The sequence below is a fragment of the Hermetia illucens genome, chromosome 4 (assembly GCF_905115235.1).
Source record: "Hermetia illucens chromosome 4, iHerIll2.2.curated.20191125, whole genome shotgun sequence".
Taxonomy (NCBI): domain Eukaryota; kingdom Metazoa; phylum Arthropoda; class Insecta; order Diptera; family Stratiomyidae; genus Hermetia; species Hermetia illucens.
In genome coordinates, this window is record NC_051852.1 from 167,655,172 (window position 1) to 167,682,657 (window position 27,486).

General features: G+C 43.4%; 1 protein-coding gene across 2 annotated transcripts; it reads right to left on the reverse strand.

Annotated features, from left to right (window-relative positions):
• Nucleotides 1-336: 336 nt before the first annotated feature.
• Nucleotides 337-26,636, reverse strand: LOC119653884. 2 transcript variants are annotated; one of them, XM_038059004.1, is made up of 8 exons: nt 26,409-26,636; nt 3,114-3,788; nt 2,398-3,044; nt 2,060-2,261; nt 1,841-1,976; nt 1,625-1,767; nt 1,182-1,544; nt 337-1,121 (listed from the first exon to the last, which is right to left on the reverse strand). In XM_038059004.1, the coding sequence occupies exons 2-8, from the start codon at nt 3,778-3,780 to the stop codon at nt 517-519; spliced, it is 2,763 nt and encodes a 920-aa protein (XP_037914932.1). In that variant the 5' UTR covers nt 3,781-3,788; nt 26,409-26,636; the 3' UTR covers nt 337-516. The 2 variants fall into 2 exon arrangements, with proteins under 2 accessions (XP_037914932.1, XP_037914930.1); XM_038059002.1 differs by having other exon boundaries at nt 2,398-3,788.
• Nucleotides 26,637-27,486: the final 850 nt, after the last annotated feature.

A 27,486-nucleotide genomic window follows, 5' to 3' on the forward strand; every position in this document is an offset into this window, starting at 1 on the left:
TGGTGGACCTTGTCGCAAAACCGGGGTATCTGGAGTTCCTTATTAAGGCAGGCCTACACCAGATACCGGTTGTTGCACCGTTGATGATGATAATTCAGGAGATTTTGTTGAGAGTGAAAGTGCACAGCCTAAAATCTATACCCTCCAAGACTTAGCCCTAGATGGACTTGCCTTCCAGTCTTGGAAACTGGAGAGCATTGCCGCTGAACTGGGAAGTAGACAAGTATCTTCCGGGGGACCAAAGGTTCCAGGAGCAGTATCTAGAGTGTCGGCTAAGGAAGAGAGTAGAGAAAACAGTGACCTTTGGTTACAAGTTCCAAAGAAGAAACGCAGGGCCTTGTTTACTACCTATTTTATTACGAATAGTTTGTATCTCGTTTTGTAAAAATTGTCATAGACTTGTACAATACTTATCACCTAAAATTCAAAAAGTTCGTTCGTTACGTCCAACGTTACATTTACAAATTACGGTAAATTACAAACATTAAGGGTGTGCACCCTGACTGCACATCCCGCCTAAATAAACACATAACTAAATAAGGCTGCAACAAACACTAATACGGAACTAATAATAAATCGAGTGGCTGAACTGTAGCAGCCCAGATTGTTCATCGAAACTGTGTAACGAAGCTGGTCTGGGAAGCGGCACATGTTGTCCGTGCAGCTGGCTGACGAGCCTCCGTAAGGTGAAGACATTCCTTGGACCGAGATGTACACGGGCGGGCAATCCATGATACGGTTGTAACCACTGCAGGGGTTGTTCAAGTAGAGGGTGTAACTTTGCGATGTCGAGGTCAGTTGCGTGCAGTTGACGTCGTTCTGGTAGTTGTTCTGGGGGTTGTTGTAAACACCGTTGTTATTGTTGTTGTTGTAGCCCCCGTACCCGTAGGTGGCGTTTGTGGTAGGATGTTCAATGTAGCGAGATGAGCAAACAGTAATGGTTCCAGCAGCTGGTCCTTGGATGCTGATGTAACGATCACTGCCGCCTCCGAAGAAGTAGTTGGCTAACAGACGGTAGAAGTTGATTGATCCAGGTGCCACGTATTGGTACATCTGTGCGTTTCCGTATTGATCAGTTGTCCAGAAGGGTCCACAGCGGTAGTTAATCAGTGCCATCGGAACTGGAATTAGGAACCCTCTTATTATCTGTTTCTAGGATGCTGGACCTAGGGAACACTTACTATCTCGGACTCTTAATATTAATGGGATTGTCTGTGAGACGACATTGCCTGCAGTTGACGCTCCAACTACATCCTTTGCAGATTGAGCGTAGTTGGAGAATGTGGTGACAGTTCCGGCAGCGCTGAGGAACAAAATTTTCAAATCGGGAGCGTTGGTACGGAGGTATTGTAGTTGTTGATAGGTGTACGAAGCACTAGCTTGGTTGATATTGGGTCCCATTTGGGTTCCGCTGGCTTGCGAAGCTACCAGAGCAACCAATGACCTGCCACCGGAGGTAGCGTTACTCTGAGCTGCGCGTTGCAGGTTCTGTGTAATGTTACCGATTGTCATGAGTACGTTGGCCAAGTTCAAACCTCGTGGCTCTGGAAAAATTTGTGTGAAAAATTATAGTTAAGTTTCCCGTGGGGTGATATGTGGCGGAAACCTGAGGTTGGCTACTTACGCTGTTGATGGGTAGTCCAGTTCCAGTATACGTAGGCATCTGTGATATATTGGGATGTGGGGACGATAGGGGCTCCGTTCATAGCATTCATGACGGTCATCCTTGAGGCATAAGGACTCACGTTCATGTTTTGTAGGAAGTACCTGCAGTTTCAAGGACAGTTCAAACCTTTTCATAGAAGCTTAAAACAAAGTTAATCTGACAATCGGAACTCACATGATGATTGGGTTGATCTCCTGGAATTGCCAGGTCGTATCAACGAAAATATAAAGATCGGAAGCTGTATTCCAGGTAACTTGTTCATTCGGTACCAAGTTGGATGAATAGCAGGATACGTCGTTCAAGTATTGGGCTAGATACGAAAGTAAAGGACGATACAGATTGGACGAGAGCAATATGACATGGACAGAAGCAAAACTGGTTGTGGTTACTTACGAACATAGCCAGCAAGCGCATTGGCAGCATTTGTTGAGAAGGTACTGATGGCTGCACTATCGAGGGTTACGCGAAGCTGCATTTCTTGATCGAGGACATTGCTGAAAGCTGTTGTTTGGGCAATCATTGTCTGAAGTGGGGCAACTGAGGCGAATTGACCTCGGCGGTCACAGGCCCTGACTCCTCTGCCGAAAACTCCGCGCTGTGAATGATAGTTAGTATTTTCGAAAGCCTAAATTCTAAGCAAGGAACTCATAATCTCCATTTCGATTTCGTAGAGTTAGATTTTCTGTCATCTGCGAAATGGTGATTGTGAAGTAGATAAATAAAAAAATTACCGTTGAGTAGTACATGTCCAACAACTGGCTCAATTTCATCGAGCTGTACTCATTCTTCCAATTGGTAATGTTACTTGCAAGAATGAGCCCATCAAGTCCTCCTCGGATTTCGGGATCTGTCATTTCCAGGCGGGTATTTTGCGAGAGGAAGTAATATCGAGGCAGAGCTGTACTATTCCATGCCCCGGAAGCACCTAAGGATATTTGACCACCGGCAGTTAGCATAGGACCCTGTAACAAAGCTACCTCAGAGAGTTCGCCTGCAAGAGTGGCCGCCCATCGATTGTCCACGTTAAGATTGATTTGCTGTTGCTGCTGAAGTGGCTTTCCTGTCCATCGTCCAGTGTTAGCACGTTTGAAAGTTTGGAGCAGTGTGCCAACCTGGATGGTTTGAGGTTGAAGGCCTGCGGCGATACCAGCGATTACGGTACCAGCGGAGACTGAGCCCCATGGAGTCCACATCACACCTCCTTCGATGGGACATTGGCTGATACCTTGTCCCCCTTGTCCAGTACCGTATCCGTAACCTGTACCAAACCCGCTACTACCGCTACCAGTGTTGGTTCCACTTCCATAGCCATTGCCATTACCATAACCATTGCCAGTACCATAACCATTGCCATTACCGTTGGGATAGTAGCCACCAGCTGCATCGAAAGGAATTTCAGCATCCGTACCAGATGTAGGCGTGTCATTGTAAACTGGGTAAAACTCACCGCTAAACTGCAGACCCCCACTGGGAGATTTATCACCTTTTAAATTTTCTAACAACTCAACATCCGCGAGGAAGTTATTGTCATATTGACTGGCAGCTTGCGATGCTGCACTCTTACCGTTATCAGAAGCAGCGCGCGGTACTCTCATAGCGGCGGAGTATTGAGATAATTGATTGCAGACGGTGCTTTCATCGTTCCGTACTCGGCGATCAATAGTGTTCGATAGCATGAAATGAAGGCTGCAGCGTTCTAGTGCTGACAGGCTCGAGTTGGGGAACTGATAGCCATTGCCCGGAATGAGTTTTGAGATGAGGACCCTGAACTTGGGGAACTGGAATCCTGTTGGTCCGTAAGGTAGAACCGTGTCGGTGGCCATGACATTAGGCGCTCTTTCCACTCCATCCTGTCGGAAGACCTGAATGAGTCCTATTGCGATTTGTCGCATGTCCTGCGAATAGTTGGGGTCGTTCTCGACTTTCTGTATCATGCTGATCAGGTTCCCGATGGTACTCGGTACGCGGTTGTATGCGTACAAATAGTTGTAGTTCCTGTAACATTCCACCAGAGAGCTGGGCACCCGAAACTGAGCATTTTGTTGTCCCCTTATCGTCGGCACAGAAAGTACCGACAGCACTAGTAGAACTACTGCATAAGATAGTTTTGCCATACTTTGAACTGTAAATGTGAGAGATAATGCGTTAGTTGGAGGAATCTAAAGGGTTCAAAAATCAACGGAAGAATCATGCAGAGAAAACAGCGCTCGGGAAGCACGTCCAAATATATTTAGGTTCAGCTGAACATAATTGCTCATCACTACAGGAAGGGACGTATTTTACGGCCACTGTGGTGGTGTCCTGTGTAATTTTGGATATTCCGGAATTTTGATCAGATATTTTTGATGTTTCTTTGCGGTTTGTCTGAAGTGTATCTGCATACTTTGTATAAAGTTATTAAAACTTGGACGACCACGTAACATATTACAAGCGGAAAACGCCATTGTAAGGACACATAAATAAGGACATATAGTACAACACATGAATGAAGGGATGGTTGGATGGTGACACTGTGTTGAGTTTAGATCTTAAAAAATATGTTTGCGAATTAGGCAAGGATTCAAAACTGACTTGGAAGGATTCTGGTTTGGCTATAGGTTCTCAGTGGTACGACGGTGGTCGACCAATTTGTTGATCTTGGAAGCATGGTTCCTGCCGACGGGAACACCAAACTAGATGTTGCTCCACGCATTAACGACACTAGATCGTTTTCTGTGCTTTGTCTAAAATCTGAAGCTGCGGTTATCTCAACAACAAGATTAAGTTGAGACTCTTCCGTATCATCGGAATACGCTGGTCAGATTTGCACAGTGCACAGGTCTTGCACACTGTGGAACCCATTTTCCTATGCCGATATTCTTAAGCAAGTTAAGTCGGACCCATAGCTTAGGGATCTAGAAAGCAGCGTTAACCGAATTAGGCGGTCGCAGAAGGGAGACCTCAAGCTGGAGCTAAAGGTCGAAAAATTCCTTGGCCAGCAGGCTGAAGTAAGGGCTAGACGGCAGGAGGTACCTCTCGAGTGCAAGGACATCGATGAGATCACCACGAAGGAGGATGTCCGCGCAGCGATGGAAAAGGTATTCGAGCTTCCGGGACTACAGGAGTTGGCAGTCAAATCGATGCGAAAAGCTTATGGCGGGACGCAGACTGCATTTATCAACCTGCCAAGAGAGAAAGCGTCCAAAATATTAGCGTCGGCCAGAGTGAGAATAGGCTGGGTCAACAGTCGACTCAGCGAGCGAGCGGACATGAAAAGATGCTTCAGGTGCCTCGACTTTGGGCACATAGCCGCAGCATACACCAGCGCTCACGATAGATCAAAGCGGCGCAGAAAGTGCGGAGGAGATTGACATATCGCCAAGGAGTGCACAGCTGATCCGAAATGCATGCTGTGCGAAGGAAAGGAGGACATGGACAACCGACATATTACTGGCATCAGCAGATGTCCAGTGTTCAGGAGAGCGCTAAATATAATAAAAGGCTTAAATGAGATTGATTCAAGTGTGACGTGGCGCAAGACCTCTTCTCACAGACCATCCGAGAGAAGGGAATTGACGTTGCCATTATTTGTGAACCCTATCGTAACTTCGGTGATGGTGCCTGGACCAGGGACCGGACTGATAAAGCAGCGATATGGGCGTGCGGTGGGCAGGCCATTCAGGAAGTTATGCAACGTCCGGAAGCTGGTTTCGTGAGAGCAAATATGGGAGGGATTTATGTCTATAGCTGTTACGATCCTCCTAACGCAACACGTGCGCAGTACGAGGAGATGCTACACCATTTGGATGCAAGTAGTCATACCCCGAAAATCATAGCGGGTGACTTCAATGCCTGGGCCTGTGAGTGGGATACCTGAGAACAACCGAGAGAGGACGTATCCTGCTCCTCCTCCTGAAAAGGAGAACGCATATGTCATTCCGTCTGTAATAATGCTTATGATTAGGTGAAGCTTGGCGTGTTCATTTCTTACTTCTCTTCTTTAACTAAGGAATTTTGTAAGTCGTTAGTAAAAAAGGATTTTGATGTTTCATCATCATTATCATTAACGCGCTTTGCGACGGGAGCGTGATTTTGTTCGCCTTTTTCGGGATTAATTTGTTGAAACAATGCATTCTGTAGCGTGCAATTACCTTAAATTTCGTCGTATATTGCACATTGTTGAATGCATTCGGGTGAATTGATGGTGACAGAGGGGACTGATCTGCCGCATTCGCCAAAACCACGCATATGTTGCTGGCAGCATGAGTTTTCTAGAAGTCCAAGAGCAGATTTAGCGAGACCGGCTGATCGAGAGACAGCTAATGGATAGGAGAGAACGTCAGTTTTTCGCAAAAGAGTTCACCGTTGGACGGATGATGAACGAACGGGAAGCGGTGAATGACTTGAGGAGTGTTGGCTTGAATATATCATTGGTCGGTTGTAGTTATTGATTTTGATATTTAAGCGACTCCTTGCTCAGTGAATATCTTGGGGATAGAATATTTTGGATTGTGAGAAATTAATAGTTTCTTCGAGTGCGTTCAGAAAAAAGTGGTTGACCGTTTGGATAGTGACTTATATGCAAATGACTTAGGTCAAACGTTGACCAAAAAGCCCGAGCCCTATTCGATTACGCCCAATACAAACCGGAATTACTTATCAGCTATTTACTTACAGAAAGAAGACGCGATCCATCCTTCGGAGTTTTGGGATTGTGCAAAATGGTTTTAGTTTCTCGCTCTTTTGTTTTTTTTTTTAAATTGAATCTTATCATGGTTAATTTTAATGATGGCTAATTCATTTCCCGTTTCCTTTGAATATATCTCATTTAATGAATCATAATTAACCTTCTTTGATTTGAGGATTCCTTTCCCCTCTCTACCTTCTTAGTCCTTGTAAAGCTCTCACAATTAGGGACATCCTCCAGAATAATGCCCGGGGGGTTCAAGGAAAGGAGGGAACCCCTGAGGCTGCGCCTCAATAAACATCTGGGGTAAAAAAGCGGAAGGCAAAAGAAACCAGAATCGAGACTGTGATCCGTCGTGGATCTTCCTCCCTCGATCGCGGCACTTAGGTCGGGAGATCTACGGCTCCACGCGTGCGGTGGAACGGTTGTTTTTTTATTTTCAGGTTTTAGCCCGCGTTTTGGTTTAACTCGTTAGGCTTCCTATGTTTGTGCGATTATTTTCAGGATCTGGTACGGATCCGCGCACTAGTATATACACGTGAATTCGGTATAATGACACATGAGGGATCGTAGCGCTCAAAGGACCTTTCCCCCATATTCCCGAGTCTGAGCAAGCACGTGTCGACCGAGCGCTTTGGTGGAGTTTCAGTATTTGGAGGTGGACCTTCATGGTCAATTTCGCCAACTTTTTAGGTTTCTGGGATAGCTCTTCCCTCTAGGTCGTGTTCGGCCACTGAGGATGCTGTTTGACCATCGCGATCAACCTTTGATTGTTTGCAAATCTGGTGCTGACGACCATCTTAGAAGTTTCTCGCGCATAGTAGAAATGTTGGAGGGAATTTGGTCTAGAAAGTGTCTAATACAAGCCATTTGTTAATTTGATAGCGAGCCACATGCCGGACAAAGTATTGGTGACTTCCACATCCTAGCTATGACCGAGACTGGCAAGACAAGTACCTAGGTATTCTGTAAGGAATCTGTGCTCGAGTTGGTGATTTGAAGGATGCTCTGTTGTCCGATTTTTTGCGACATGTGAAGTTGGTGCTCAAATCGATTATCTGGGGAAGAATAAAATAAACGCACTGAATGTGTTCGCTATTCCGTCATTGTCATATGCATTCGGAATATTGCCGGGGACGAAGACTGGTGTGGAAAATGTCCAGCGCGAATACCGACTACTATGCCCAAACTCAGAATGCATCACCCCAAAAAGACTATACACAGGAGATTCAACTCACAGTACATTCTATAAAATTTTATGGAGACAGAAAAGACTTGCCTACGTTTGACGTCGACGGGAGTTGCGCGAAAAAATTTCGCGCATAAGAGCTGGTGTTAGTGCTATGTACGTGATGCAGTGCACTGGTGTGCTCCTACCTGGTTGCGAGCACATGGCTGCGAGCAAGCGGCAGCATCTGTCATAACAACAGACACTCCACATCCCAGCGGGAACCAAATGCAGGGCTTCTTTAAAGATTCATTTTGGATTAATGGTAATGGATCTTAATGGTATTAGTAAGCGAATGTTGCTTCAGAATTCCTTCATGGGAAGCTTGGTTGAAGCAAACACAGGGTTCTCGGCAATAGATCAATGTTTGTTTTCCTAAGAAGTAAGGAGTAAATAAATAGATGCATCCAAGATACAGTAGATACATCCAAAATACACAAAAGAAAACCATCTAGGCGACATCCTCACTTCACCCCAACCCGAAAGGTGCACAATTCTGTGCCACTTTGCTGCTGAAGTTGCTGTGTATAGTTTTCTTGGCATCGCCAAAATTCTGTCATGGAGCGAATGAACCTGCCTCATGACATCGGAGGCGGGGTATGGTTGACGTTGCTGTACAACATCAAGTCGACTCGGTTCGCGCTTATTTTTGCCTTATATGCTGCTGTTTGTAAGGTAGGTTGCGGACTGAATCAACTTAACTTGAAAGATCGATCTTTCAGTGCTCTGAGTCACTAGGTCAAGTCACATCAAGAGCCGATTGATGACCAGGCGGGGCAAAACCAGTGAATTGTCTTTGGGAGCCATTTACCGATCTCCATTTTCGAACAGATGGCTGTGAGCTAGGACAGAGGGACTTACTTATATATGTGTCATTGAGGAGGGCATGGTCATCACCCGGGCTTATAAAAGGCTTATAATTTAAGAGTGGATTGAAAATGAGTAATGAAGAATTTGTGATTCGGTGTTAGAGATGTTAGGTCATCTCATTTCTGATGGACTGTTGTGGCCCCGGTACAATATACGGACAGACATGAACTGATCACGGCGACATGTTGCGTTTACAATGAGCGGGAATACGTGAAGAAGAAGGCGAAGTATATGCCACTATTTTGGGAGATCAAGGAAGTTTGGTATCTCGGGATGGTGGTTGTAGTTCTAACAATATTGTTAGCTGCAGGTGTTGCCCTTAAATCTATTTCGGCTTCTCTAGATGTCCTGGGACTCCTACACAGTCTAATCGAAACCATGTAGAAGTACACCATTTTAGTAGTCCCCGTAGTGGGGGTTTTCGACGGATTTTTGCGTTGATTTCCTACCGGCCACCACCACTAAGGCCTCTAATTTTTTTTCCAATAGGTAGTATCGTCCGAGTCTAACTACTTGGCACTTGGTAGTATGAGGTAAAATCTTTCATTTTCTGAGATTGTGACAGCTCGGAAATAAAATATTTGATGCGATTTCAGTATGTGTGTATGTGACGTTTATTTTATGAACCCGTGTATATACCACGAATTTTTGAGTGCATTTTTTAAAACGCGTTTTTCACCAAACCTATTTTTAATTTTAATTTTAAAATCAATTCAATGTCTGCCTGGCCGTTTGTTCGTTTGTCTGTCTGTCACACCCGAATTACTCGGAAACGAGTGAACTGATTGTCACGAAATTTCATGAGAACATGTGGTCTGTGTGTCCCCTTATATGCAGCATTGCATTATTTTGTATTAGGAATAAGGGGGTGGAGGCTTTCCATATATTCAAAAGGGGGGAGCAGCATTTTTTTCACATAATGTAGTCATGGGAGGTATCAAACGAAAGAGCTCAACTGGTACTTTTCAAAAATAATCCTATTTCTGAAATTAGGTAAAACGCAAGGAAATGAGGGTTCAAAATGTGTGCCCCAAAAATTGAAACAGGTCCCCTTCTCAGAGCCGATCTAAATAGTCTGAAAATAAATCCCATCCCGATATCTGCTCAAAGTTAGTAATAGCATGGTTCAATATTTTAGAAATTTATCTGGAAACCCCTCCTCCTGAGTCTATTCTAGAAGTACCTAGAAGTACGAAATTTGGCATCAGCATAAGTGATAATATAAGACACAATTCTGGAAAGTTTAAATGCAATTGAACTGTTGCTAACAAAATTATCGAAGGTCAAAGTTGTATATTCTACGTGAATTTATTGTACTTTGACATCTGTCATGCTGACTGAACTGAGCTCACATCGCACACCATCTACAGAATGGCGCCCGAACTAATTTGAGCAGCAACTCGCTTTGCTCTGCTCTTCAGTAATAAAAAAAGTTTTAAAAAATTATAAAAGATACCGGATTACCCTCTTAATTTTAATTCGTTCAATTTCTGTACGGCCTACCACAATATGGGCTTATTGCCCTTTACGTTCATCCAATTCAGGTCAAGTCTATTTGATAATTGATAGTGGTTACAAAGTGTTAGTGTAGCTCAAAGTGTAATATTGTAACATTGAAATTCCAACCAAATAGCAGAAAAAATATTATCTACATTTTCTCAAACCATAAAATGGTGATCAATATTAAAGGGCCAACATGATTGATCATCAGCAATTTGACCGAGCGCACTTGTTACATTGCACTGACCACTAGATTCTTAATAATTTACAATTTTGTCACTTTGCGATTTCATAAGTTCTAGCAAAGTTTGGTGAGTATCTAAAGGAAATAACGACATTCCATTCCAGCGAAAAAATTGTGTAAACACCGCGAAAAATATTGATTCAAAGTTGGGCCCCAGTAAGGTGGCATTGATCAATTGATATTAAAACACATATGAATGTGAATTTGTACACTAGACATAATTCACATATCCATATGTGTAGTTAGATGAGAGTATCTTTGTGTTAGTGTAGCGATTTATTATTTTTTGAATCACAATTCTCAAGTGTAAATTATCTAATCTGCTATTTGCAGAGAATTTGATATAATGCGCATGGTTAGACTCCGGTATGTCAACATTTACTACAGTGGAAATGTTGATTTCAAAATTATTTATAATTTCGTAAAAATGGTTCCCTGTAAAGTTTTCATTTCAGATTTTATGAAAAAGAATAGAACAGTAATAATATAATGTAATTATTCCTCCGAAATAAAATAGGAATCTAATAATTCTCCTCAAATCCAGCCTTTATAGATTTAAATTTCCAGATTCATTTGTAAGGTTTTGTGTAAAACAAAGCCTTATTGAATGGATTCACTGTCTGTCTGTCTATCTGTCACAGGTACTTTTCTCCAAAAGGTTAATCCGATCCGAAAGAAATTTGGTGGACGGATGGGAACAATGAAATTCCACGCATACAGGCTAAGCCTCATAATATGCGTGTCCCATTCCGATATTTGCTCAAATAAACTTACTAATAGTATAATACCAACTTTTGTAAATTGCCTGGAAACCTCCCCTTAAGTTCATTCCACCAATTTTGCAAGAGCATCGCACATAATATGGCCAAGCTTCATGGAAATGCGGCTATTACTATCAAAGTTACAGTAATTCTAACTCATCGGCTCACCAACTCTAATCCATAGCTTACGCCATGCAAATAAGATGCTCACGTCACAATTAGCAAAAATAATTGACATTTGCATGAAATGTCAAAGTTCCATTTATCAAAAATCTACTTCCAGCTCTTTTTAAGGTTTTGTGTAAACACTGAACTAACGATGAAAAATATGTCCTTTCCTACATCTGTTTAAATAAACTTACGAATAGTATATTACCAACTTTTAGAGATTGACAAACCGGTATAGAGGGCAGTATCGCACATACGCATACCGAGTTTCATGGAAATCCGGGTAATAGTGTCAAAGTTATAGCAGTTCAAACCTATCAATTTCGTGCGAATTTATTGCCCAGCCCTTTTTTAAGTTTTTCTGTCAAACAAAATCTTATTAAAATTGGTTCAATGTCTGTCTGTCTGTCACATGTGTGTGTGCGTGTGTGTATGGTGGGGGAGGAGCTACAGCTTCTGAGCACTCAGGCCGTGTTGGCCCATTGTACTCGCCTCCCCCGTCTAACGGAATATTCCGGATTCGTTAACGTATCGTAGGATTTCCGTTAGTGGATGTGATGCTACCTGTCGCAATTGGAGAACATCGGCAACAAGGATCAGATGCCTGATGCGTCCATAGGCGGGGCATTCACATAGGAAATTCTCCGTGGATTCCGCTTCCTCATTACAGGAGGGACACGTATCATCTTCGGTAATTCCTATTCTGAACATATGCCCAGCTAGTGAATTATGGCCTGTCAGAATGCCCACAATACACCTGCAAGTCCTCCTGCTTTTCGACAGGATAAACTTTGCGGTATGTATGTTGGGTTCTGGCAGGAAAAGTTTGGTGTGTCGAGCAGCATTTAAGCTCTGCCACCTGTCATTATGGGAAACTTGTTCCCAACTTTTGAAAACAGATTTAGCCAATGCTACTGATACCCCAATTGCTGGCTCCGGTTCCGACATAGGGGAGATTGACCCCTCTTTCGTTAAAGCGTCCGAGATTTCATTTCCCTCTATGCCACAGTGACCAGGTACCCAGAGTAGTTCCACCGTATTGAATCTAGACATAGAGTTCAAACGGTTTCTGCATTCCTGAACGATTTTCGAGGTGATCAAAGGACTGCCCTCAGTGCAGCTTGACTGTCACTGCAGATTGCGATGCGCCTGCCCTTCAACCGCTCGCCAATCACCCAGTTTGCCACCCTTAGGATCGCATAAACTTCGGCTTGAAAAACCGTTGTATATTGTCCCAAAGGAAAAGCCCACTTCTCGTTTTTATTCGAGAGGTAGACTCCGGCTCCAGAACCTTCTTCTGTTTTTGAGCCATCGGTGTAGAAGACTTCCGTATATCCCTCCACGCATTCCTTTGGGTCTTCCCAGTCCTCTCTACGCTTCAGGGTAACTACATCTTCTTCTTTTTCTTCTTTTTCTTCAGCCTTTGTCCCGTTCACAAGCGGGTGCAATCTCGAGGCTTTCAAATTCCCATCCAGCGTATCAAGCCACCGTTGCTTAGGTCTGCCTTTTGGTCGTTTACCATCGACTTCGATGTTCAGACCAATCTTGGCAAGTGAATTCTCGTTTGCACGAATTGCGTGACCATACCATCGAAGACGCCTCTCTCGCAACTTTTCCACGATCGGTGCAACCCCATAACGATCGCGGATATCCTCATTTCGAATGTGATCTAAACGTGTGACGCCACTAGTCCAACGTAGCATCTTCAGGGTAACTACATATCTTCTACCAAACAGATGTATGGGGACACGAGAATCGGAAGGCATTGTAAGAACTGGATTTAGTCCTCCCAGTAACTCTTCCAATGCTCTGTGCCCCCCACATCCGTTATTTTCCCATAGATCTAATCGAATTAGCCTATGAGCTGCTCTCATTGCAGTGCTTTGAATAAATATATCCAGGGGCTGCAAATTGAGTAGTGCATTCAGAGCTGCGCCGGATGTCGTGCTCATGGCACCAGTGATACCCAGACAAACAGTTCTTTGCAGTGCAGCTAGTTTACGGTGAAAACCTTTTTGTCTCACCTTAACCTACCACACTACGGATGCATATACGAACATCGGCCTAATGATGGCAACGTATATCCACATTACCACATGAGGCCTGAGTCCCCATGTCGAGGCAAAGGTCCGTCTGCACAGCCCATAAGCTGTGAGAGCTCGTTTCATCTTTACCTCTACATCTTTGTTCCAAAGAAGTTTTTTATCTAGAGTAACCCCCAGGTATTTCACTTCTTCGGAGAGTTGAAGGGTAGTACCCCTCATCTCAGGGAGACAAAGTTCATCCAGTTTTTTCCTTTTTGTGAATAAAACCATTGTGGTTTTATTTGGATTAACTGACAAACCATGTCTAAGGCACCAGCTGTCTATCAAATCAACGGCACGCTGTATATTCCTACATACCGTTCCAAGATCCCGCTCAACAGCAAGTACAGCCACGTCATCAGCATAAGCTTGAGCGTGTATTGGCAAGTTTTGCAGTTCGCATAACAGTGAGTCGATCAGCATACTCCACAGAAGCGGCGAAAGCACAACTCCTTGGGGGCAGCCCTTCGTTGCCTCCGTAGTCAGGTAGCGATCGACCCCTACCTCAGCGCACAGCAATCTTTACGTTAGCATAGCATGGATCCACTTAATTAAAGCATCATCAACACCATGCGCTCTGGCGACATCACAAAGTTTTTGAAAAGGCGCACCGTCAAAAGCCCCTTCAATGTCCACGAACACCCCCATCGCGTACTCACCATTCAAAGTTGCACCCTCTATCTTTGTGACCAAAGAATGAAGAGCAAACTCACAGGACTTTCCACGTTGGTAAGCATGTTGGTTTTCACTAAGTGGGTGTGACCTAAGTGCGTTTCCACGAATGTGACGCTCCACCAGTCTCTCCAAACCTTTCAGCAAGAATGACGTCAAGCTGATTTGTCTAAAGTTCTTTGGATTAGAATAGTCATCTTTCCCAGGTTTCGGAATTAAAACTACTTTAACCTGAAGAGAAGAAGGCACGTAGCCCAGAGCAAGACATCCTCGAAAGATATTTCTTAGAGGTCGCTCTAAATGCTCCATACCCTCCTTTAGCATTGCCGGATAGATGCCATCCATGCCAGGTGCTTTGAAATGTTCAAAGGACAGTATGGCAGCTCTCACCTTTTCATGGGTAACAACCGCTTTCGCAGTGTTCCAGTTCCTCTTGCAACACTTGCGTGTTGAAGGGGTTGCAAGAACCGTCAACTCTCTCCCTACCACTTATCTCACCCGTTGCCCCGGGTGGTGTACTTCCAGGAGGGTCTGTACTGAGTCCAGTCTGGAGCTCGTGAAAGTACCGTCGAGTTTCCTAAGAGAATCCAACTTGGCCGACTCATCCCTTTTGAGGACTCTGCACAACCTTGAAGTCTCCCTTTCGCCTTCCAGTTCCTCACAGTACGCTCTAAAGGAGTCTCGTTTCGGGCACCTCACGAGCCTCTTATATTCACGTTGTGAGTTCCTGAAATTTCACCAGTCTTCGTTCTTGTTACTTTTGCAAGCACTCTTTAGAAGTCGCCTGGTTGATTTCCTGAGTTTTTGCAGTTCTCGGTTCCACCAAGGAACCGTTTTACCGCTTTGGCCTCGGGAAATAGGACAAGCCTCTTCATAGCACTCTAAAAGTGTGCCGTTCAGAGTTTTCAATTCATCTTCCAGCACCAAAGGAGTCCTTAGTCGCCTAGGGAACTGTACTTTATTGCCAAGAAGTTCATTGAACTTTGCCCAATCCGTTTTCCTAGGGTTCCGTCTTTGTACTGCAGACTGTTAGCCCGCAATAGTCAGATTGAATTCTAGATATCGGTGATCTGACAGTGAGACCTCGTCTAGCACTCGCCAGTGTGTAATCAACTCTAACAATTTTGGGGTACAGATTGTTAGGTCAATTACTTCGCTTCTTCTCGGTCCCACGAACGTAGGGGCGCACCCTACGTTTGCAGTCATAAGACCAGCTGAAGTGATGAAATCAAATAGCTTCTCTCCTCTTGGATTGCATTTGCTACTGCCCCAACAAATATGTTGAGCATTCGCATCGCAACCTATTAAGAGTTCGAGACCACTTGATTCTGCATACGCCACCAGATTCCTAAGTTCTTGCGTCGGTGGAGGATACAAAGAATCATAGGGTAAATAAGCGGAGGCAACTATGATGTTTTTCCTCTCGCCATTTATCTGGTATTGTATGATGACCGTAGCTAAGTCCTGGGAAAAATATTGTCTCAGCATAGTTGCCTCTAACCGTCTTGATATCAGGATGCAAGCTCTCTGTCTTATGGATCTTTCGTCGTAGAAGATCCTAGCCCCCTTTACTGATCCAATACCACAGATTCTGTTAAATCGAACCCACAGTTCTTGCACCAGAAAGATATAGGGGAAATCCTGTAGCTTTGTCATTCTCGCTGCCTGTCACATACGATTCACTCGGAAACGGCCCAACCGATTGTTACGAAATTTGGTGAAAACATGTGGTCTGTGTGTTCTTTTTATGCTGAATTTTAAGGGGGGCTCCCGATACATGCGAAAGGAGGATATAAATATTTTTTTCACAGAACATAGTCAGATCATTTTTAAGGTTTTGTGTGAAACAAAACCTTATTAGAATCGATTCGATGTCTGTCTGTCCGTCTGTCTGTCTGTCTGTCTGTCTGTCTGTCTGTCTGTCCGTCTGTCTGTCTGTCTGTCTGTCTGTCTGTCACAGCCGATTTATTCGGAAACGGCTGAACCGATCGTCACGAAAATTGGTAGGAGTATGTGATCTGCTGTTCCCTTTACATGCAGCAACTGACGCCATTTTGCGTTAAGTTTAAGGGGGGCTTCCCATACATGTAAAAGGAGGGTGCAAAATTTTTTTTCATAAAATGTGGCCATGTGGGGTATCAAATGAAAGGTCTCAATTAGTACTTTTCGAAACTGATCCAATATTTGATATTGGGAGAAACATAGGGGAGTGAGGGCTCAAAATATGACCCCCAAAAAGTGTAACAGGTCTCGTTCTCAGAACCTATCCAACCGAAAAATCTGAAAAAAATATCAGTAGTGCATCTCTACGAAATCTAGGCCTCAAAATATATCCGGTTCCCATATCTGTCCAAATAAAGTTAATAATAGTATATTTCCACATTTTAGAAATTTACCCGGCACCCCCCTTATGTTCATCCCAGAAGTACAAAATTTGGCATGCATATAATGAAGAACATAATGCACAGTTTGGTCAAGTTTGAAGGAAATCCTACTATTATTAACAAAGTTATAGAGGGTAAAACTTTACAATATTTTGTAAATTTCGTGTACTCTACAACCTGCACGACGTCATCATCACATATCAATTCGTCCATACCACAACGAAGTAAGTTCGTACAAATTGGGTGGAAAAGAATTATTTTGTTTTAGTTCCTTAATCATTTGGATATGAATATCAATTATTCCAACGAGACATGTGTGTATGTAGGTATATAATATATGCGTGCTAATGAAGGTAGAGCCTAATTCAGATAGATATAAGAAGTAAATCGCAAATATGGGTGCGATCAATTTATATACGTGCCTATATGTGTCCAGTATTCAAAAATAGGCAGTTTGTTTGTTTAGGGTGAGCGTAATATCTACGGCTGTAATATGTCCGTATGTCTCGTAGTTTTGTAGCTGTATACGGGTAGAAAAATGTGCGTTGAAATTTCTTAGATAAGATGAACACAAAACCTTTATACCCGAAGCACGAGCTTCCGGTATTCCGACTTGTTTACATAGGGAAACACAAAATCATCTACATCTGAAAGGTTTAGCTTCCGGTTGCCCGACTTGTTTTGACTAAATTCTTTTTTGGGCCAGGATTCGCTTTTGCTTTGAATGTGTCATCCAATTGTCTTTCGAGATAGTCGCTGATAGAATAAAATAATATTTTTTTTCTTATTTTATTCTTGTTAGAAGATTTTGTTGCAAGAAAACCGAATGTATCTTTGCTGAGAATCGGAGAGAGACAACTCAGCCTCGGGGTGTAAATTATGTTAAATTTATGCAAGCCCCTTTATTGTAACTTCATTTTTGAAGCCTCTATTTCAAGCTTGCGAAAAACTCCGAGTCCGTGGGTACCCCTCCTCTCCCCCCAAGCCGACTCATGTCCATTCCATTGGGCAGCAATTGTGTTGAATACGCTGATCACACATTAGTAGGCCAAAAACTATTTTTTTTTAAATTAGAAAAATAGCTGATGGTTTTGTTTGCGGCAAAAAAGCTCCTTTAGACGGTTACTCACTTCTGCCTTGGGAGGTCATCCTTTCCATTTTCCGTTTCTATTGGACTAGCAACCATTTTATGAATATTGTGAAAAGTGGTGTTTTGCCTATAAATGAGTGGTGCGGCCCACCACCATCGAGCTTAGGACCAATTAAATTCCCAAAGAAAAATAGGCCGGAATCTGATGGTGGCGCTCGCTGTGATTCATTCCCGCTGCTAATAGGTGAAGTTTAAGTAGATTTGAGGAAACCGTTGGCTATTTTTTGAATTTTTAATTCGTTTTGTTCAAGATACTTTTCACCATCATCAGGATACTGCAAAGCTGCCGTGAAAATTTCACTTAATGGTGGGGATAATGTTATCCATCGCTATCCGTTTGGTCGTCTTCATGGCAGGCCTAGAAAAGAAAATGGGTCGCTAGATGACCAAACCTAGAGTTTGGTTACGCTATGTGGATGACGTTCTGGTCATTGTAAAAGAGCGGAATAACCATGATATGCTTGATCAAAACAACAAGTGGCACTAACATAAAACTAACGATGGAAGAGGAATCAAACGAAGGCATTCCCTTCGTCGACATCAAAATACTAAAGAGGAATAACATATATAGGAAGTCATCGAGTACACAACGTACCATCGTTAGGACGTTTAACCACTCACACTACCATAAAGTGGCCGCCTACCGATCCACGGTGCACAGACTTTTGTCTGTAGATCTTACCAAAGAAAGGTTTGAAAAAGAAAAGATTTCGGCCAACTCTAATCCATAGCTTAATTAGAAAGATGCAAGGTACGAAGGAACGAAATCGCCTAACAACTTTCTTCCAACAAAAGAGGATGAAGAAGGACACACAATGAGCCAGCATAACATACTCAACGGAAATGTTTCCAGTTTTGCAACGAATGTTGGCCAAAGAATGCATCGAAGCAGTAGGATCAGGATTCACACGCTCAATGAAAAAGATCTGAAGAAGGAAGAGGAAAAAAGCGGGATCTACAAGATGTCTTCCAAAGATTACTCTTGTACATAGGTAGGGTAAACCAAACGGCTAGTCAACATTCGGGTCAAGGAGCATTTAAAAGAACCTGAGCTAATGAAACGGTGCAGAAAAACACATATCAATTCTGCAGTCGCACGGCATATTGTAGAACATGATCATAAAATGGAGAGGGTAAAGGTGTGGAAACACCCTTACGAGAGTTTCTTCATTGGAAAAGAGCCTCAGGAGCACCAGTAAAATACAAATATGGGTAACGTGCACTAGGATTATTCCGCTGAAGAAGCCGAAGTACGTATAGAGAAAATAAACGAAAACCATTGACAAAAAAAAGGATATTAGAATTTGTTCATTTGTTCTGACATGAATACTGCCAATGCAAACACCCCGGGCGCAACACGCAATACAATAAATATCCGCCACGATAAACATGACTACTGGGATTCGAACTCAGAGCAGCAAGATTGAGAGGCAAAAGTTTCACCGCCCCCACTATAGTGTCGTGGGAATTAAACTATCAATTTGAAAAGTTTCCAGCCTATCAACTACCCAATCCATTAATTTCTCATTTCTGCAGTTTTTCCTTAGTACTAAAAGGATGACTGGCTAGGCAGTATTATACATTCTTCCACAAGAAGTAAGGTTCAATACACAAAATGTGTTGTAGAAAGCTCTGTGGCGGCACAGTGGAGACGTGAACTATCCACTGCCGCCTGCATATCTGGAGGCCGGTGCAGTACCGTAGCAGTTCCAGAGAGAAAGGTGACGTATATTACAGCTAAAGTGGTGACTCTGACGTGATCTGAACACGCAATCTTCTTTACGCTTTGATACCCCCCGTAACCTCTTTGGAGTCATCAGGAAAAATTTTCACTTGTGCAACTGACACTCTTTCGATTGTTTTCGAGGACATTGCCGACCATCACATTCGCGGACTCCTACAAAAATATCGCAACATCATTATTGAAAGTAGTTGCTCCCAGCCGGTTAAGTACGATATGCAGCATCACATCAATACTACTGGCCCCACGATCTTCTCAAAGGTGTGTCCCCTATCACCCCAGAAGCTAGCTTTTGTAAAGAAAGAGTTCTATGATTCATGACTTTGCGCATTCCTTGATAAACTGCCGTGTTTTCACGACATTGGATCTGGCCAAGACGAATCACCAAATCCCTGTAGCTGCCAAACACATACCGAAAACAGCTATTTGCAGACCTTTCGGACTCTTCGGGTTCACCAGAATGACATTTGGCATGCGTAACGCTGCGCAGACATTTCAGAGATTCATCCACTCTCTTCTACGAACCTTCTGTTCCGTCTACATGAATGATGTTTTGGTCGCTTCTTCTTCCGAATCTGAGCACTTGGATCATTTCGACTGCATTTTTCAAGGTCTCCCTGAAGCGGGGCTCGTTCTAAACATTGCAAAGTGCAAATTCCTACAAGAGCAGGTGACATTTCCTGGCCACATGATCACTCCTGACGGAATTCAACCAGATCCAGATGTACCCCCAGCCTAACGCTATATACTGCTTTCCACCAACTGGTAAACCACCCTTGGCAACCGCTGAGCGTTTTTTCTAAACAACTGAACCTACTACATCACCCACGATCGTGCTATACTTCTCCATTCAATAGTTCCGTTTTTCTCTTGAGGCCAGGACGTTTACTTTGTTCACGGACCACAAGCCCGACAGAGCGTCCCTTCACTAACTTCGGTTACTGAGCTTCATCAGCCAGTTTACTTCCGACATTTAACACGTGGCTGAAAAAGACAACGTCGTTGCAGACGTTTTGTCACAGATCTCGGAGGTTACAGTTCCGGCGGCGGTCAATAATACGGCAATTGCCGAGGCGCAGAAGATCGATGCAGAGCTTCAGAGCCTGACGACAAACTCCAAATACAAGTTAAGGGAGTTTCCTATCTTCGGCTCAAACTCCTACTTATTTTGTGAGACCTCGGACAAAGGACCTAGGCCATTTATTCCGGCTGATTTTCACAAGGAAGTATTCTATGCCGTAATCGATCTTGCGCATCCAGGGACGACGAAACGATTAGTCACCGGAAAATACTTCTGGCCTTCCATGAATAGGGACGTAAACTCTTGGGCTAAACAGGGCATCGCGTGCCAGAAATTTACGGTCAACAAGCACAAAGGAAGTAGGCGTATCCCTTCGGCCGACCAGGTGCTTTCACACCATCTATCTCCACATCATTGCCACTGTGCGAAACTTGCACGGACATAAGTATTGCTTCACAATCTTTGGCTGGTTTACGCGGTAGCCTGACGCAATATCTTTGACTGACATTATTGCGTAATTATGCGCCGGACCCTCTGTTGAGAATGGATCCCGGATTTTGATGTACCAGTCGTAATATCATAGACCAGGGAAGGCAGTTTGAGTCTACCCTTTTCTCGAAGTTAGGCAAGTTGCTGGGTTTCAAATGTCACTGCATTCCATCCGCAGTCCAATAGGATGCTGGAACGTTGGTACCGAAGACTGAAGACTGCCTTAATGGCTCGCGAGGATCCATCGTGGTCGCAGTCCTTTCGTTTCGTCCTCTCCGGCCATCGCACAGTCTGGTGATGTTCCGGCGCCCAGGCTGCAAGGGAAGCATTTCGGACGTGTCGGAGTCATTGGTGTTGCTGGTGAACGGGTGGTGAGTTTTGGAATATTTCTTGGCAAGCGACCATCAATACATTGCCTGTGAAGTGGTGGGCACAAACTCTCGAGGTGCGCCACTCCAGCGCTCTTTCTGGGCAGGGAACGTCACGAAGGTGATTAACGGGAGGTTTGTCGAAACTCTTGGAACAGGTACGGTCGCGCTGGAGGGTACTCCTGGGGGTGGTGGCGCTGCAGCTGACACTGTCGTAAATTACTTGATGACGACGGCCTTCGGAGTTTCCATTACCGAGGGGGGTATCGAGATATGGTCAATCTTCTATGAATTGGTGGGCGGTGGAAATTGCACAGCCCCGGAAGAAGTGTAACAGACTCCGCCGCTTCACATATAGTCTAAACAATCGCGAGGAGCATGTACCATAATGACAGAGTACGCGGGAACCCTGTTCACTCAAGGCCGAGCAGATGGACTGCATGTAAGGGCATTATTCCCTGCGCATCCCGTACGTGAGGAGATAGTCTACTAGTCGGGCAGTGCACATAATTGTTTAGTTTTTTTTCCCTGCTTACTGGCAATAGCGGCCTTCTTCCATACGGGGCTTGTGACTTTAATCAATAAAATAATGGTAAATTAAATCAGAATTCCTCTATATTTTCGTTATCAATTTGGTTATGTCGGCCAAAGGTTGGCCTCACGTCAACCCAACATGCACTCACTCCTGTCAGCGAGGACAACTGTAGGTCAGAACCTTGCTTGGGAGATATGCAGGCCAGACCGAATAATGCCAGTCATGCTTTAGAAACAGCAAGAATGGCTTGCGCTGTGGCCTGTAGAAATTTGCCGGAGCAGGACTTCATTGGGATACGTACCGCACTCCTAGAGATGCTTGAAAGCGGGCATAAGACCGCGATGGATCTTCGATTCAAAGATCCTAGTGCACATTCTAGACACCCAGTTATCGTTACTATGAAGAGGATGCCCTTTCACAAATTTCAGCTCTCCTACCTCAAAAGCAAGTTCAGAGACACCGCTATTTATGAGGTAATTAGCACAGTTGGGCGTCCGCTGCAATACAAGCAATATATTCTAGCTACTTTCCTGGATATAGAGGGAGCATTCAACAACGTTAGTACCAAAGCCATCTAGAAAACACTAATTAGTAGGAGTCACCTGACCAGGTGCCTCAGGCTAGCGTCACCACTCCGATGCTCTGGTTGATTGTGTTGGACGGAATTCCACGAATATTGGAAAGAAGCGGGATGAATGCTGTATGTTAACAACTTGTACAGTACAGTACAGTAGAACCAAGCTTAATAGTATTCGATGAACCGTGTGCAACTAGGGTTCCTCCGTATTGCCCGCGAGATGCCCTCATTGTACACCTAGCACTTCTCTCCATGTACCTTTACATTAAATATTCTGTACGAGGGTGGTCTGAAAAGTTTCCGGCCTCAACGTGAAGATGGCAGGACTCGTCAATAAAAACTAGGGAATGTGGTTGGGCATCTTTTGACAGATACTCACCAACATTTCAGCCATTTTTGATACGCAGTTGTTGTTTGACCATCGTTTGAGTGAGTCGATGTCAGTGTTTTTGTGAAAATGGAAAAATTGAGAATCGAGCTGTCAGTAAATATTTGTTTTTGAAAGGCAATACGTTTACACAAATCAAAGCTGAGTTGGACGCTGTGTACGGGGACTCTTCATCATCATTTACCATTGTGAAATGTTGGGCAGCTGAATTCAAACATGCCCGTACAAGCTTGGGAGACGATGAACGTTTGGGACGTCCAAAAACTGCAATTGCAACGCTAAAGTTCACTAAACGGTGCTAATCGACGGTCTAATTAAAGTGGGAGAGATAACAGAGGCTATGAATATGTCAAAAGAACGTGTTTGTCACACATTGAATGAAGATTTAGGCATGAGAAAGCTGTCCGCGGATCAAGTGTCGTGTTCGAATGAACATTTCTAAAGCTTTGTTGGCGAAGTTTAGGCACAATAAGTCAGAGTTTTAGCGAAGATTAATTACTGTACATGAAACTTAGATACATTGTTATATGCACGAAACAAAAATGCAGTCAAGACAATGAACTGCGAATGCGGAATTGGCTCCAAGAAAGCAAAAACTGTTTATTCGGCTGGAAAACTGATGGCCCCAATTTGGGATATGCATGGAGTTATCTTAATCGATTATCTTCAAACAGGAAAACCCATTACAGGAGCATAATACGTATGATTACTTGACAAGCTAAAGAAAAAAAATCCGTCCCACCAAGACAATATGCCGTCTCACACCTGGTAATTGTGTGCACCAAGGAACTGCTTATGCCTATGGGCCGAGCTGGCTATAGAGTTGATGTTCGACTCAGTAATCTTAGTATGCACGGTTGGATGTGAGGAGGTTGGACATTATGCTGAACATCATCACAAATTGCTAAGATGAGAGCAATTTGGTTTGGTGGTCCTTGTAGAGTTGAAGGGATCGAGTTTCACCTGCGTAGAGCATCAGCGAAGGACACAAATGGCCGAGTGACGAAAGGAGTTGAGATCTATGAAGTTTGGTTGATTGGATCGTTCCTTCTGATCATAATTTTGATGAAGAAATTATAATAGTTGGCGAGACAATTGGGAATTTCGTCTTGCGCCATATTTGACGCAGCAATATTGAAGTTCGGTTCTGCATGACTGACTCGCTGACAGTTTTCGCATTGGAGAAACCAAGACCAGGCGATCATTGATCTCAAAAAGTGCGTCAAAACTGACTAAATATAGGTTCATTCTATGGTACTTCTCCTTTGTTGTGAAGAAGGGTTTCGAGGAAAGCACGATGGAAACGCCTTTGGTTTTCAGGTCCTTAGCAATCTCCTGTTTGAAGTTGAGTCTAGGCTCCTAGGAGAGTAGAACTGAAGAGCTTCCTCTAGTTTTTCACAAGACAGTTCATAATGTTTGTATGGTTCTCCTTATTTTTGAGAATAAGCAGGAAATCCTAGGTAAATTTGAAGGGTTTCCACCCAGTAGGCGGTTTTATCTGGAGAGCAATGGCGTTTACATGTAGTTGAGTACATATGAAGGTCTGGATTGTTAAGACCATGCCCGATAACACTTTGCAGGAAGTATTGGTATAACTAATGATCAAGGCGAATTAGTTGCTGCCTCCTTATTCACCAGATCTAGCCCCAAGCGACTTCTTTTTTCTTCCTTAATTTAAAAATTAAGCTAGGACAAAGATATTCTTCAAATGACAAGGCCATCACCTTCGTAAACAATTATTTTGCAGTGGAAGATACCGAGTACTGTTTGGACGGGTTAAAGAGATGGTAGCATCGCTGGGAGAAGTGTGTAGACTTACAACGAGACTATGTAGAAGAATGTCTTGTATCATTGTTAGGTCGGAAGCTTTTCAGACCACCCTCGTAGTCTGCTGTGCTGCCAAATTACGTGAATTCGAATGTTAGACAGAGAAACCCTCCCACCATAGTAACACCGCGAATTCTGGGTATTCCCAACGGACTAGGCTGCAACGTTATTGCACGGCTTTTTTTAACGTCGGACCAAAGATGTTCTATGGAGTCCGTGCGAGGGTTTTCTCGCATAAACATAATGTAGTCGAGTCGTACCGTCTTCTAGGATTCACCAGTGTATTCCAGGTGGACTTACATTACAAGTGTAACATTGTTAACGTGTCTGGTCGCCAGCGGCTATTAATACTTTTTCCTGAGCGGTGAATTCCTCCAGGCTATTGGGGCAGTGCAGGGACGCGCTGACCAGCCTCTGTGGCACACTCAAAGTCCCCCTCCTTTCGGTTCCGGGTTATGGGAACATAGATGGGAATGAGTGTGCCGATAGACTGGCCAGGCGAGGCATTGATCTTGGTTGCCTTTTGTTGACTTGGTGACTGTGAAGACTGTGCAGACTCGCACTATCCAACAACCGCTGGCTTTAGGTGGTAAAGACCCACCACCTGCACTAAACCGAGGACAATTTGGCGTTCCTAAAATAAGAGTAAGTCTCGAGAGCTTTTGAGAGAGACACGTTCAAATGTGAAGGATTACCGCTCCAGCACGGGGCACTCCCAGGCAATTTGTTTGCGGTTGTCCAGCTCTAGCTAGAGCCAAACTACGGGCACTAGGTAAACCATTCTTCGGGGACCTGAAAGATACCTCTGGTTGCAGGCTGGGAGAGCTGCTATCGTTCGCAAATGTTAGGGTCATGCTCTGAAGATCTGATCCGGCTGGTTCGATTGCAATTTTAAGTAAGTCAAAGGGCTGTCTATTAGTGAGGTGTGATGTGAATTTGCGAAATATCTTTGGGGTCATCCCCTTCAACCCAAACTCAATTTCGTCTTAAAATTAGGGGAATTATAGATTCGAATCAAATTTCAAATATCTTTTTAGTCGAATTTTCTGATTGAAACGTTAGACGCGTACATATTATACTATGCAGCCGAAACAGGTGTTGGATTAGGTCTTATCTTCAGGTGATAGCAGAGAAAGAGAAGCTTCTCGGATACAAGTACGCCCCTGACTGTACCTATACTGATTCCTACGACAAGCGTTATCTAAATTCTTTCAGTTTTTATGGTCACGAATTTGCCAACAAAGTAAATCTTACAGCTTTGGACGCATTGTAACTGTTCGTCACATGGTCTATTAGAGGTTGAGATTCATTTGCTGAAAGAGGAATGTTGAGTATCTTGTGTGTTATTTTGACCTTAGGGTGTGGTCTACCACGAAGGAAGGTTAGTTTTTAAATGATGTATCTATGTGAAGTGCATAAGCAGAAGTGAGTATCTTCCGAACTGATACTATGGATTTCAATAAAAGTATCTAGGTACGTTCGTTAAATTTCCGGTTCTTCCAATTCATGGGATATCCGCTCCAAGCGCATGCGAGGCCATAGGCTTAATTCTATCTTGTTTTCCAATATCATTCGCACAAATATAATGAAATTTTTTGATGGATGATAAGATTAGCCTTTTCGATGAATCACATAGCGATCAATAAAGTGTTATTGATGGACTGCGATAGTACGATAAATTAAGAACATGGTAGGCTCCCATCATCACTAAAATTAATTTCTGCATTTGTTACACGAAAAACGGAGCTAATCAGTTAGGCGGTATCAAATATTCGTTAAGTTCGTATGTATGAGGTTTTGTTTCAGTTTATGCATTTGTATTGCTTCCAAGCATGATGGGGTAATGGTTCAACGTGACACCTGTAATGATTTCAGCTTCATCGAATTACGCAGAAGATATTTTTTCAGTTCCACGAAAGCATCGGCACACCTTAGGTTTCGGATAACATGTGATTAAAAGATACAGAGATACACAATCACGTCTTGTAACTGAACGAAAAACAAAGCTTGACGAAACATTAGGGCACACAAGATTTACTTCTATTGCACACTATTCTGATTGTCCTTACCCCGGTGTCCGGTATGGCCAGATAATCCTTGATTTCAAATGCTATCGTTGCTTAGACTATGAACGCGACTACAGAAAGATACACTTGCCACCATCCACTTTCAACACTCTCACTGTCCAGCCTTTTTGTTAGGAAAAAGGAAATAAGAGCGTCCGCTTTGGAGAATATTATTAAATTTATCTAATTCGCACCTGTTCGATTCGTGAACTAAATTCGACCGCACCTTGCAAGCTTAAAAACGACCGAGACGAACCCTCCATATCTTATCTTATCTTTTGGCAGTGTGAAGATATTATGAGAAATATACTTCGACGGGAACTTATCATAAGGCGTAGTGGAACGATGGGGAAAATAAACCACATTTTTTGTGAGATAATAGGACCAGGTTTTTGGACCCCTAATACTTTTTTGAGCATCTTTCCCTATTAATCCTTCCTCATTGGACCCTCAACAGATATTTATGACTATTTTCAATAATTTCCTTTGAGAAAGATGAATATCTTATTGAAACCATGCGAATTCCCAAAACCACCGAGCTCCCCTATTACTACAGTGTGTACATATTAGTCGGATTTCTGTTATCAATTTTGTTATTTCGCTTTTGGTATCAATTGATATGTGTAGGATTCATAAACGTAAGAGGTGCAGGAGCATGAGTACCTGCGAACAGGTTGTTAGTCATCGAATATCGATTATAAATTTGTAAAATGACACACGATTTCAGGAAAGAGATAGATGACCCTAGGTAACAAGGTATGCATTGCAAAAGAATTTCGGGTGGATTAAATGTGATTCATTGGATCATAAAGGGCTGGGCTTATAGAGAATTGCTACTATTATTAGCAAATGCGTAACTTACATAGGTCAGCACTGAGAGATGTTTTATCGAAAGCATATTGCAGACAATGAGGGTACTGTCTACTGTCGCAATCCTAGTTGACATTTGGAGATTTATTTGAATGAATAAAACCGTAGAGCTTTCATGTAAATTCCTGTATTTCGGGAGCCAGTTTTTCTCTCCTTCCTCCCTCGACGACCGTCACTGTCAAGGAGATAAGTAAAACAGGCCCTCTGGGGA